Source organism: Callorhinus ursinus, unplaced genomic scaffold (genome assembly GCF_003265705.2).
Source record: "Callorhinus ursinus isolate GAN/ISIS: 27379988/994484 unplaced genomic scaffold, GSC_fseal_2.0 scaffold2, whole genome shotgun sequence".
NCBI lineage: Eukaryota > Metazoa > Chordata > Mammalia > Carnivora > Otariidae > Callorhinus > Callorhinus ursinus.
Genome location: NW_027397064.1, coordinates 51,494,957 through 51,509,473, shown reverse-complemented (window position 1 = coordinate 51,509,473; position 14,517 = coordinate 51,494,957). Strand labels below are relative to the sequence as shown.

At 37.0% G+C, this 14,517-nt stretch overlaps 1 protein-coding gene across 10 annotated transcripts in view; it reads right to left on the bottom strand.

The window, feature by feature from the left end:
• Positions 1-14,517, bottom strand: part of ZNF385B (zinc finger protein 385B) — a 393,631-nt gene that overhangs the window by 182,864 nt on the left and 196,250 nt on the right. Inside the window, exon 1 of one of the 10 annotated variants that reach the window (XM_073881840.1) lies at positions 8,379-8,475. The exons of the other annotated variants lie outside the window; for them this stretch is intronic. Within the exon in view, the coding sequence (XP_073737941.1) occupies positions 8,379-8,388 (10 nt within the window). The 5' untranslated portion in view covers positions 8,389-8,475. Of the gene's footprint in view, positions 1-8,378; positions 8,476-14,517 lie in introns of those variants that run through there. 10 annotated transcript variants of the gene reach the window in all.

The window sequence follows — 14,517 nt, the reverse complement described above, 5'->3', positions numbered from 1 at the left end:
CCAGAAAATGTGCCTCTCTTCACCCCCACCCTTATCCCTCACAAAAGCATCAGAAGATTAAAGATTCTTTTTTTTTTTTTTTAAGATTTATTTACCTACTTGAGAGAGAGAGTGTGTGTGGAGGGGGTAGGGGCAGAGGGAGAGGGGGAGAGAGTCCCAAGCAGACTCTGTGCTGGGTGCAGAGCCTGACTTGGGGCTTGATCCCATGACCTTGACATCACTACCTGAGCTGAAACCAAGAGTCAGGAGCTCAGCCAACTGCACCACCCAGGTGCCCCTAAAGATTAAGAGAGTCCCTGAGGTCTCAAAGATTTAGCTTAGAGAAAACTGAGACATAAACTCCTTAAGGGCAGGAGGCTTTTCTGCTTTCCTCGATATCTTTAGAGCCTTTACTGAGCAGAATAGATGCTCAAGAAAGATGTGTTGCACAAATGACTACAATGATGGTGTTATATCTTTTCTAAATGAACAGAGAAATGAAAATAGTTGAATTCAGAACTAGGAGCTAGAGTTGCTGTAGACATGGACGGCTGTGACACATACAAGCTGATGTCATAGGGTACCAGCAGACCACAGAAAAGCATGGTCAAAAATGCAGAAGCATGACAAGTTGGAACCATCTCTTTTGGGAGCAAACAGATCCCAATCCCTCACTAGACCCTGTGCATTACTGCTACACAGTTCAACAATTAACATTTGCATTAAGGATTCCAACTCAAATAAAAATTTAAAAGCCAATCAATGTCTAGAATATTAAAAAAAAAACCTACAGAGGAATATGATGCACTAAAGGAACACTTCCATTCGTTATTGCTCGAATTATTAAATACTGGATGGGAAAGATGTTCTGAAAAGAGTTCAGGAGACCATGTGTTCTGGTTATTCTCAGTTCCTAGATCCTTGCTCTACTCTTTGCCCATTCTGTATGGGAAGAAGGGAGAAGTTGGAATATTTCTTTCAGTCTCCCTCCTTGCCCGCATCTGGCAATGGCATCTTTTTAGAGTAACAGCTTCTGTTGAGTAGTCTCCCTTTCAGCCTCCAATTCCAGCTCTCACCAAACTTAGACACCTCCATTAACTGCCTCCCCCTTCTCCTTCAGGAATGGGAGAGTTTATAGTTGGTCAATAGGCTCCTTGACATCTATTGTTGACTCCCTTCAACCTTACCACACCTCAGCAAACTGGTCCCTCATTAAATTCTCTCTGGAAAACCCACCTGATTATGCTTTCAATCAAACTGTTTGATCCACCATAGAACAGTCAGGTCCTTCTTATCTTGTATGAGACTTAAAACCAATATGTCAGACACAAGTCAATTATGAAACCAACCCATCTCTATTTCCTCCTACCACATGAAAGTGCCCTATAAGGTTTTCAAGAGAATGGTAAAGAAGGAAAAGACAAAGATAATTTGTGACCAGCAGTGGCAAGCGTTCTCTTGTTTCAACAATACCCAGGCTGGTGAACAAATACAGACTGGCTGGCAACTTCCACACATCAATCAAGGCCACTTTATTCTTTCTAAGAAAAGGAACAATAATTGGCGATGTTTCTCTAAATTATTTTGAAATATTTCTGGAGAAAGCAGCAGAGAAATGCACATGAGTGAGAGGAGGCACAAATATTTTAACAGCAAAAGGTCATGGGTCTAACTCCACCAATTTTCAAGTGAACTACACGGGAAGATCTTGTATTTGGTGACTTAGAGATGCAAACAGAATTAAAGGATGGGATAGGGGGCATCACACGACCTCCCAGCACAGGTATATAGCAGCCTGGCACCTGGGCTAGAGCTCTTGCCCACCCTACCTGGGACAGAGGGAAGCACAGTGAACGATTGGAAAGAAGTAGTGGATTAGGTTCTAATTCCAACTTTCCTAGATGAGACATTGTGGTTAAGTCACTTTGGCTGTTTTAAGTGAGACAGGGAGGATGAAAAGTACCATATTAATACCTCATCATGCTGTGGTTTGAAGTCTGTGAAGATTATTCTAATCTTCCGGGGATTACACTTTTAGAGTTCCAGGTTTAGGGAAACCGTTTCCCTGGTCAGTCCCCAATCTTAAAAATCTCGCCGTTTGTGCTGAAACATTTGCCTCCTACTATCTTAGAAGCTCTCAGGTTCTTCCAGTAGAATGGCAGCAAGTAGACAGGAGATGATTTTGTGTGGATTAGAGAAAACCTCGTGTGCACCTGAACTTCTAGGGTGTCATTTAATACATAAGTATCCTTAACCCAACTTTGCAGCCTAATGACTTTTTAAAGTTAAAACTTCTTCCAAAATCCTCCTGGAGTATGATTTTTGAAACATATGGAGACAGAATCTGAGCCAATATATTTTATTCCAAATGAGGTTCTTTGATTTCTCATATGCTTTTGAAATGTGATATCTGTCTACCTTGTGAAATTGTGTTCTCTCAGCTCCCAGGATAGCTAGGAAGAGTCTTAAATAACTGTGTCCTTGGTGCTTTCTGAATTCCCTATTTGGGGACTATTTCTGCTGGATAAACATGTTGCCTATCTATAGCATTCTCTTAATTCTGCTCCTCAAACTCCTATTTTCTGCTGTTAAAACCAACATTTACAAAGCCAGACTCTGGAATGGAGAACACTACTCTGTGGTTATTTGTTATTAAGGGACTTCTATCACAGAAAAATGGAAACATCGTTGACAAGATAAATTACCTCAAAAGAAGATAAGCTGAAAAGGTAAGGAGGGATACCATGAATCTCAGAGTTCCTCATTTATTCTGTTTTGCCACATCACAATCCTTACTATGAAAGCACTCTTCTTTCTCCATTGGATTTTCATCTGTATAGAGTATTAACCTCATAAAGTAAAAGAAATCAAAATAACCAGGGAATAGGTCAGTAGGTTAGAGTTTTAGTAGTTATCACAAAAGCAGAACAATCACTTGTAGAGGGGTAGGGAGAGAGAGAGAATTATGGACACCACTTTGAAGAATACAAATACAGTCTTCCACAAAGTTGTATTGATACTGAAATTCACCCAATTCTACATGAATTCTCAAGAGCTGTATCAATATGGAATTTCACCCAATTTCACCTGAGTTCTCAAATTTGAAGTACTGGCTGATTCTCACTACTTCCTTTCAATTAACTTCTCTAGCCTACAATTCCATACATGTTGGTAAATAGCTAAAAGCAAATATTATCTGGGCAGAGACAGGAAATAATGAAATTCCAGGCAAAAGTGATGTCACAAACAGACCTCAATTCCAAAGGATACTGAGTTCTCATGGTACTAGGGGAAATGAAACGATGACTTTACAGCTGAATAATATTTAAAGAAACATATTTCAACAAAACTGCCAGAAAAAGTAATCATTCTACATTTAATAGACTACATTAGCAACTATAGATGTTAAAAGTTTAATTTAGCAGAGGATTGCCTCTGACCAAAAAAAATTTTTAGATTTTATCTGTTTTTTTTTAAATTCAAGTTTATTTATTTATTCATTTTTTTTATTAATCTCTACACCCAACATGAGGCTTAAACCTATGACCCCAAGATCAAGAGTCACATGCTCTTCCAACTGAGACAGCCAGGCACCCCATAGATTTTATCTGTTTTTCATTTATGTCAATAGGTGTGGTCACTGGCTTAAAGGAAAACTAGAAATTTGTCTTTCCTTTTATGGATAATATTAACATTTTTCCTAGAGGGACTTCTGTATTTTATGGGTAAGAATACTCTTATCTCCCAAATTTAAATCTCTGTTTTTTCCATAACAATTTTAAGATGGTAAGTGACACAAAAAGGTCCAACACATAGAATTATAGCTAGTAATTGGCATGCATTTATCATGCATTAGTCAATGTGCAGAGGGTTTTATGTACCTTATTTTGATTAGTACTTTTGATACTGGAATTCCATAATGTGGACATTATGATCCCCAAGTAAACAAAAGACAAAAGAACTGAGGCTTAAAGAGGGTAAGCGATCTCCCAAGAGTCACAAAACAAATAAGAGAGGAGGTGGAATTCAAATTCAAGTACTTCTTGTTCTCAAGTCTTTCTTCTGTATTTGCTCTTATAACTAAAGAGAGTAAAAGGTACAACAAGTGAGCATATTTCACTTCTTAGAACATATGTACTGGTTTTCTTTCTTTTTTTAAGATTTTATTTATTTGACAGAGAGACACAGCAAGAGAGGGAACACAAGCAGGGGGAGTGGGAGAGGGAGAAGCAGGCTTCCTGCGGAGCAGGGAGCCCAATGCAGGGCTGGATCCCACGACCCTGGGATCATGACCTGAGCCAAAATCAGATGCTTAACAGACTGAGCCACCCAGGCGCCCAACATACTGGTTTTCAATGTAAGTACTATGTTGGATGTAAGTTACTTCATTCTGAAAACATTCAGCAACAATTCAGTAGAATTTGTACTCTGCAGGCTTAACAGGGTCCTTTAAAATTCTCATCTAGAGGAGCATTTCTTAGCTTTTTTTTTCCATTATCTTACCCTTCTTGACTTTTTCTTTTCTTACTCACACCTCCCACAAAATTTTAATAGCACAGATAAACCATCTGTATTGGTCTATGTAGTGTACGTACATCCGTGCTTTATACATAAGAAGTGTTAAGATTTTTTTACCTTCTAGAATGAATTTTTGCCCCTTGGAGGGCATCGAGAATGTATAATCTAGAGGATGTATCTCTCTGTTTTTCTTTATTACTCCAACACCTTCCAACCCACTTAAAATGGTATGAGGTTAAGACTTTAGATTTTTAGCTTCAAGTTTTTCAGTATGTTAAAACGCAGATAATTAGAAAATGTTGGTGAAGCACTGTAAGCCGTTTGCATGTTGGTGTGAACAGAAGATGGGAAAACCTGTTTGAGAGGGAAAGAAGACTGTGAGGGCACTTCCTACGGGAGCAGGGGAGGGAGAAGAGAGCCTCTGGTGCCAGAATGCCTGTGGCACAACCCCGCTTCAGTCTAGTCCCGTTGAAAGCATTAACACCAAGTACTTTAAAATGCCAGCTCCCATTCATGACGAACAAGAAATCTTAGTCATAAGCCACCTTAGTGACCATCACCCTATTTATTAATGGGTAAATATTGGGTTTCCTGCCCGTGAAGAATTTGCTGTTTGGGTCCTTTGAGGCCTGTTTGTACATTCCCAACTGCTATGTGGCCAAGAACAAGTAAGTTTATGTAACATTCCAAAGACACAGCTCGACACCGTGGCTCATTTTAACCTGGTATGAATAGAAGACAGAGATGAATTCACAAATACTTCTTTCACATGCACTGTAAAATATAACTTTTCACTCCCAGAGGCCAAAATGTGCTTAACCATTGAAGTAATTATAGCTCACGACTATAATTTAGAGTTCGTTCTGGTTGATTCTAAATTCACACAGGAAAATAATTCACTCATCTTGTTGGAACACTGGAGTGTAAAACTTCATAAAACCCATACAGTTTCAGCAATCCTAGAAAGTAGGGTGAATTTTGATAGAAATCAACAGTTGATAATTTAATAAGACAACAACAGTAATTGTCTACCATCTATTGGTCACCAATTTAAAGGGTCAAGTACGACAGTTTACATTTATAAATATCACCTACTTGATCCTTACAGCAATCCTATAAGATGAACGTTTGTATCCAAATTTACAGAGGAGATGAGTTTAGAAAGGATGGGCAATTTTTCCTGAAACCACTCAGAAGTGGAGGAACAAGTAGAATTCAAACTCCTGTCAAGAATTCAAACTCCCGCTCATGCTTTGCTACCTCAGCCACAGTGAAATCATCTCAGTGAAATGATGGGAAGGCTCAAGTCTGTAAACTTTTAGTTTCCAATCAGATGGAGAAATCCTGGGTAAATGGAGAGGTAATGGATATAGACTTTTTATTTTTGGTGATTTTGCATGTGAGAAGCTACTGTTTAGATGATTTCACTTGAAGGATCATTTTTTTTTCAATAAATGTCTTCAAGATGGGTATTGGTAAGGATTTTCTGACTTTGAAGGTTGTGAAAAATATGCATATGTATATATGCATATTTGCATATATACTACCTTGGTAAATGATAAATAAAATGGTGGCTACTTCACACAAGCATAGGTATACTTTCCAGAGGCCAAGGCCACTATAGTAAATTATTTCCATCACTCATTCCCCATCAATGGCATTGAACCTTATATTATGAAGGGAGCCCCTACATGAAAGCAAGGTTCTTCTAAAATCAAAAACACAAGAAACAACAAGTTTTGGCGAGGATGACGAGAAAAAGGAACACTCCTGCACTGTTGGTCGGAATGCCAGCCACTGTGGAAAACAGTATGGAGGTTCCTCAAAAAGTTAAAAATAGAACTACTCTATAATCTAGTAATTGCACTACTGGGTATTTACCCAAAGAATACAAAAAAACTAATTCAAAGGAATACATGCACCCCTATGTTTATTGTAGCATTGTTTACAATAGCTAAATTATGGAAGCAGCCCAAGTGTCCATTGATAGATGAATGGATAAAGAAGACGTAATATATATTTATAATGGAATATTATTCAGCCATAAAAAAGAATGAAATCTTGCCATGTGCAATGACATGGATGGGGCTAGAGAGTATAATGCTAAGCGAAATAAGTCAGTCAGAGGAAGACTAATACCATATGATTTCACTCATGTATGGAATTTAAAAAACAAAACAGATGAGCAAAGGGGAAAAAGAGAGAGAGGGAGAGAGATACAAACCAAGAAACAGATTCTTAATATAGAGAACAAACTGATGGTGACCAGAGGGGAGGGGGAAATGGGTGAAGTAGGCCATGGGGATTAAGGAGTGCACTTGTCATGATGAGCACTGGGTGATGCATAGAATTGTTGAAACACTATGTTGCACATCTGAAACTAATAGAACACTGTACGTTAATTAACTGGACTTAAAATAAAAATCCTTGTTTAAAATTTCCAATTTGTTTTATACACCTATATACCACTGCCAACATGACAGGATAACAAAAACAAAGAGGGCAGAAGTGGAATAGCAAAAATAAAGTAAAACTCTAAGAAGTAATTTTATAGATTTATAGAAGAGCTAACCCAATGTTTAGGAGCAGTACTGAGGAGCCAGGACCCAAGCTTGGGTCACCTCATTCCTAGACCAGTATTTTCTTCCATAACAGTATACTGTTACCAAGCAGAATAATAAATAGGCTTGAAATTACAGCAAAAATTGACCTCCAAGATACAACATCAATTTTAGGCTTTCTCTATGGAGACCGATCTAATATTTAAATTATTTAAACACACTGACAATGAAGTACAAATATAATTTATCTTTTAAACTACCAACACAGTCATGTTTACTATGTCCCAAATGGGTTATCAAATATCCCTAAATAGTGACATAATGAATAACTCCAAATAAAGGCTAAAATTGTTCTCACATGTGAAGTAATGTGTACAACTGGTCAAAGTATAATCATTGCAATAAAAGATGTTTTCACTTAATTTCCTAGAAATTTCAGATGTTTGCTTAGCCTTTATTAACTGGAAAATTCCTTAATGCGTTGTGCACTTACTGACATATTTTAGGAGGAAAATGTTTGTTTTCCAAATAAATAATCCAAGGCATAAAATTCAGCCAGTGCTTCACAATATTAACTTGACAATAAATGAAGCATTTTATCTATGAAGCATTTTTTAAAATGTTTATGTAGCTTCCAGTGAAATTCTAATTATGTTCTTCTATAAAGTGAGAAAGCTTCCTATATCAGATCTTCTGTGAAAGGTTTTTCCAGATTTCTATTAAGACTAATGCGTGCAAAGTCTATCTTCAAAAATATTTTGTAACGTGTAAGATATAATTGTGAATATTGCTAAAATATGCTTACCATTTCACTTTTTCAGTGTTCTTCTACTTGAAACTCATTTTAAACTGACAATCTAGGCATTTCCATATATTTTAAATATTAATAAAATAATCATGTAGAAACAGGTCTTTTTTTAGAGGACATATCATAGCATTTTAACAACATATGGATAGTCCAACATACTTTTAAACCAGAAGTCATATTAACATTTAGATCACAAAGACTCTGTCATCTATAACAACTACTGATTAACCCCTCAAATGTTAGGCTTCGCTTAACGGAAGGGAAAAAAACTATAGTTATGCTAGTCATGCTGCCTCTTTAATTTACACGTACATGTCCAAGATCATTCTAAGTTGCCATAGCTCATCAACTAAAATCCTCATAGGACAAATAATACTAATCATGGTATTGCCCAGCACTGTATGAAATCTTTACAAACCTGGAAAACTATAGCCAAAGCCAAGTATACCTCCGTACATATATTTCCTATCCCTTGAGAACAAATCTACCTCTTGTAAAGTTACGTTACTTACCGAGAAGCATGTTTCTTAGCAAGTCAATTCAGTCTGTAATTTCTGTATAATAAAGGTATGAAGAGCTGAGAAGTACGTGAACCTGCCACAAGTTTTGTTACAGAGAGTGGGAACCTTCACAAACTTTTCCTTGCGCCCTCCGCCCGCTGGAGTTGCGGACGGACTGCACTCCCTCCCTCACTGTGCGCCTCGCTGGAAACTGACAAACAATACAGTGACTGTCAGTAGATGCTGCCTCCCAGCCGACAGAGCCAAGAAAAATGATGGAAAACTAGGTTACTTCACTGGGGGTGGAGATGTAAATTCAGAATTGATTACGCTGTTTCTTTAAAATTCCAGTGATATTTCCTACCGAATTCACAAAGAAACAAAATTTAAACTTACGCAAATAAGCTTATAAAATCATGTTCAAAAAAATGTAGCTGTCCTCTTTTTCCCCCTTCATTTTTTCTCCAAGACTTTAAAATACATTTCACCACAAACTAAAAAGAAATTCTGCTACAAAATAAACTCTGTATAATATGCATGTTTTTAGGGAAGACTGATTATTAAAATTCTATCCCTCATCAAGGATCATGGAATGCAAATGCATTTATTATTTGATATTATGAGCTTGAGCCCCCAACGTGATTTCAGCTTCACAATGGATTATGTGTTTGACTCCAGTACAGACATAATTATTTCTGAAATCAGTTTCTCCTGAGAGAATAAACCTTACAGTTTTAAACCAATAGGGATATCGCAATGAACATTTAACAAAGGAACATCTCGTTTCTTTTTTTTTCTACTAGATGTGTATTAACAATTTAAAAGGAGAAAAATCTATATCTGAGCCCAAAAGAAGAATACACAGCATGTCAGATAACACTAAAGCCAATAAGCTGAACGTGATTTTTGAGACTCTCTTTTCTAAAATAGAAAATGAAATGACACGTCCAAATATTACATATTCTAGCAACTGCTTTCCAGTTATCCTACAACACATATTACCATTTACATATTATAAAGACAGAGGACAGGAGTTAAACTATACCTTCCTCAGATCCAAATACTCGAGCAGTGACGTTTTACAGGTGTTTGTTCAAATGTATTTCCCTATCCCTTAATTTGGGGATTCAACTTTTATAGGATTAACTACTATCATTTTTAAGGGTGAAAAGTTAAAAACAGGAAAAGGGGAGGAAAAGAGGGCCTGAGAAAAGTGTAAAAGGGAGAATTTTGAACTATCCTGTTATTGCAGATTTTTCTGAATCTAGGTGATACAGGGAAGGTGGGAAAAGACTATAAAGACAGGATAGTTTGGAGCAAAGAGGGGAGCGAAGAGAACAAAGGGAGGGAGATCACTAAGGATAATAATTATAAAATATACCAAGGATTTTTTTTTGGCCATTATAAAACATAGGCCTTTTGTATATCAAATATATCTATTTGTTTTTGTTTTTTAAAGGTTTTATTTATTTATTTGACAGACAGAGAGAGAGAGCACAAGCAGGGAGAGTGGCAGGCAGAGAGAGAAGCAGGCTCCTCACTGAGCAGGGAGACCGATGTGGGGCTGGATCCCAGGACCCTGGGATCATGACCTGAGCCGAAGGCAGATGCTTAACCAACTGAGCCACCCAGGTGCCCTCAAATATATCTATTTGAATGTAGTCATCTGAAGAATTGCATATATAAATTCTTACATTGAGTAAACCAAGTTTCAATAAGAGGTGTGTGAGTGTGTGTATTTGTATTAATAAATATTTCTCTATAAATGTGGAGGGAGGCCTCCTTCCCTGCCTTTGACTTCCCATTCATTCTAACCTAGTAGTTCTCACACTTGAGCGTGCATCAGGCTCAAGGCTTGTTAGAACAGATTGCTGGGCCCAATTCCCAGAGTTTCTGATTCAGACTCTCTAGGGTGGAACCTGAGAATTTGCAACAAATTCCCAGGTGATGCTCATGCTGATGCTCCTGGTCCCCGGACTACATTCTGAGAACTGCTGCTCTAGCTCATTATGTTACCCTAGCATCTAGCACGAGGATAGTTTCCATTGTAAATTGTTGTATTACCATATTACGTGGATTCTGAGATCTCCCCCACCCCACCCCCACCACATTTTCCCAGCTCTGAATGGAGATGTGTCTCTAATTAATCACATCTTATGAGAAGTATACACAAGGCAGCATGCACAACTGAGGTGGTCAATGTCAGAGTGTACATGGACTTGGTCCCAGCTGTTAATAAGGTCTCTTCAGCTGGGCATCATATAATTTTTGAAACAATATTTGAGTGGTATCATGTGTTGAGTTTAACTGCCATTTAATAATTATTTTTTAAACCTATACTTTTTTAAAGAGCCACAGTATGATTTGGCTTTAAACATACAAGTTGGTGCATACAAATATGGCACGTAAACAGGTGTGAAGTATGTATTTGTTACCAGTGAAGCAGACGTTCACTATTGGAGGAATGACAGCAATTTCCAGATTTTCTTGGAAAGTAACATTCTATTGCATTAGAGGATATAAGAAAGGTAACTTCAAGTGGAAGAAGTTGTGGTACTTCTGTGGAAAAGTCTTGCTTATCACAGGCCTAGTAATGTGACTTAAGGTAAAAGAAATTGCCAGATCCCTCTGAACAAAAATTTCAAAGGGATGAGTTGCTGGTGTGAATAATTCACAGAAGTCCAAAGCAACTTTCCTTAAGGCTCTGTGTCATAGTTTATTGATATTTTTTTCTTTCTTAGTGACACATGGAGTAACGATGTGACTTACATAAAAAAAATCCCTTAGATTTGGTAAAATATGATGTTATTGGAAAATAAAACAATCATTCCTAGTAGTAGCTATTTAAAAATTGATGATCAATGTGTTGATTTAGAGCAGGTTTCTTTGTTGTTGTTCAAAGTGTGGTGTGAAAATTACCTAAAAAATCACTAGATTCCCTGATAAAAATGTAGGTGTCTGGGACTACCTATCTTTGGTTGGAGAACGATTGACCATTTCTCCTTCAAGTAAATAGCAATTTAATAAGAATGGCGAGACTGGAGGACTCCTCAGTGTGAGTGGTGATAACACAGTCCTGAAAAAAACTACCTTTGATTCCAAATCAAGTACAATAAGCCTTTGGTATTGCCCAGATGGCTAAAAGTATACAAGCACAAGTCTGCTTATCCCCACGGGAAGTTTTACAATCCCAAACACCAAACTGCTTAAATATTCCAACGGACCTGTATAAAGGCAGAGAAGCCATCAGAGGCAATGGTGGGTGCGTTCATCTGACCAGGCCCAAAGCAAGTCGTGCTTAATAGGAAGGCATGACACTAGGAGGAACAAGTAGATAGGAGGAGTGCCACATTGCCAAGTCAGAGACCCCAACACCGGCCCAATACCGACCGGGGTCTCCCTGTAGCCCTCCAGTGGTGTGAAGAATTTGGAAGAGGTCACACCAGGAAGCCAGAGGTAATTGACTGGAAAGTCACCCAATATCTCTGAGACTGTTTACTCTGTGATAGAATAAAGGTATTGTTAGAGTAGATTTCTATGGCCCATTCCAGCTCCAAAATTACATAGTTTGTCTAAAAGCTTTCATAAAATGGTGTGGGCTCTTCCGAAGTTTTATTAGGAAAACCCCGTGAAAGCAAATGACCAACTAATCAAAGACAAAGGGTATCTGTGATGGTTTGAATTATGTCCCCCCACAACTTCATATGTTGAGGATATGAACGCCCAGTATCTCAGAATCTGACCTTATTTGGAGGTAGGGTCTTTACAGAGGTGATCAAGCTACAATGAGGCCATCAGACTGGGCCCCAATCTAATATGACTGGTGTCTTTATAAAACCAAGAAATCTGGATACAGATAGGAATGGAGGGAAGATGATATGGAGGGACACAGGGGGAAGACAGCCATCTACAAACCAAAGAGAGAGGCTGGGAACAGATCCTTCCCTCACAGCCCTCAGAAGGAACCCACCCTACCAACACCATGAATTCAGAATTCTGCTTCCATAACTGTGAGACAATAGATTTTTGTTGTTTGAGCTTCTCAGTCTGTGGTGTTTTGTTATAGTGGCCCTAGCAAACAAATACAGCATCTTTACCAGGTGCTTGATATTAAGGATCTGCTAACTTCATAAAAAGATTGGAGAGCAGAGCACCACTCTCTTTGCTAAGAAATCTGAAAAGCAATATGAGCAGCCATGTTTGGAAAGTTAAACTCAGATTTCTATATTTGTACCTTCATTAATTTTTCCTTAATCAGGTTGGTCATGCATTTGTCTATTCAAGAAGATTTCCTTCTCAAAAACACTAGCTGTTGATTTTTTTCATACTTGCTTTTGTCTTTATTAAAGTCTGCTTCCTAACTTCCTTTGATTTAATTTTGATTCCTTTTTTCTAGTTTCTAAGATACATACATGGCTCATTTATTTTCAATTTTTATTTTTTAACACTAAAAACCATTTAAGAACAGTTTTGATACATTTTCCCTTCCATTAACTTTTAAATAATCTATCATTTTAGTTTTGATTTTCCTTTTCTCTCTTTACTTAATGGTTAATAGAACTGAGAGTAGAAATAACATTATATTTTATTCTGTCTATATAGTATTAATTTAGTTTGGCCTTGGGCCAATCATTCACCTTCCATGAACTTCTATGATGTTGTCTGTGTGAGGATCAAACCAACTAAATGACAATATTTGAAACCATAAATTGTTACGTAAATTTAAGTTATTGTTTTAATTATTTCTTACCAATTAACTATACATAAAGAAACAGGGTACCCCTGGGGACATCAGAAGGGCTTAATTTTGGAGTTTTAACTTTTTATTTCTGTTTGATGTATTATTGTCTCTCAAATTGTCCATAGCTTTATAATTTTATAGCAAAATGGCAATCATTCACCTACTAGTACAGTTTTAGTTGATGAATTTCATTCAAGGAAAGAAATTATTTTTAAAAATCTATCTCTTGAAATAATCTGCATTATCATTTAAAAACAGGAGGAAAAAAACAGGAGAAAAAGGAGCTAGCATTTACTGAGAGTCAGTTATGTGTCAGGCACTCTTTTAGGTAATTTACATTAAGTTCTCATAACAATTATTGCACAGATGTAGACAGTGAGATTAAGAGTACAAGCAAATTGCCCAAGGTCACAACTCTTCCAATCCAGTGCTCCTTCCAAGCTCCCTTCTTATAGAAACCAGTGAATTGAGACAGCAGGGTTGAACTCAAGTTTTTTCTAGGGATTTCCAGGGAATGCAAAATATTTCCTATTTTGGGGGGAATTGAAAATCTAAATAATTTTTTTTTAAGTAGGCTCCACACTGTGGGGCTTGAACCCATGACCCTGACATCAAGACCTGAGCCGAGTTCAAGAGTTGGACACCCAACTGCCTGAACCACCCAGGTGCCACTGAAAAGTATAAATCACTTGAAAGTAAATGTGTTTCAAAAAACAAAACAAAACAAGTGGTCCTTCTGTTTTTCTTCGATTTTTTTTTTAATTCAGAGGAAATTTTAGTTTTTTCCTTTTTTTGTTTTCCTCCAGGGGAAAATGAAAACGTCGGTGAGTAATCTTTTGCTTTGAGTTATACTATTATTTTTCTCTCATGCTTCATATTAAGTTCTAGCACATCTTGTGTATTAATTCAAGAGTTCTTATAGTTTCTAAAATATATATAAAATTTTTTAGTAACATTCATTTTTAATACTTAGTGCTGAGTTGTTACTTAAGACCACCTGAAGGCATTGATTATTATTATTTCTGGTGAGATTATGCTGAGGGAAAAATGTAGCCTAATCAGCTTTTTAATTATCTACAAGTGCAGCCCTCTGTAGATGAAAGATCATTACTATTAACTAGGCTGCCACATATTTGAATAAAGGAAACATTTAGGGAGTTATATGAGTTCTGAATTTGAGTATCCAGAATGGACCCAGAAAAGACAAATAATAAGAATTAAAATTGTATTAGTGAAGATGCTTATTACATAATGTATAATATAGAAACATATAGAAACATCCTAAATGCTCAGTAGCAGAGGAATGGGTGTGTCAATATTATGAAATCTTATAAAACATATTAAGTGACATAGGAAAATGTTCACTATATAACAAGCAGGGGAAACTATGTAGAATTGTTTACACAATAA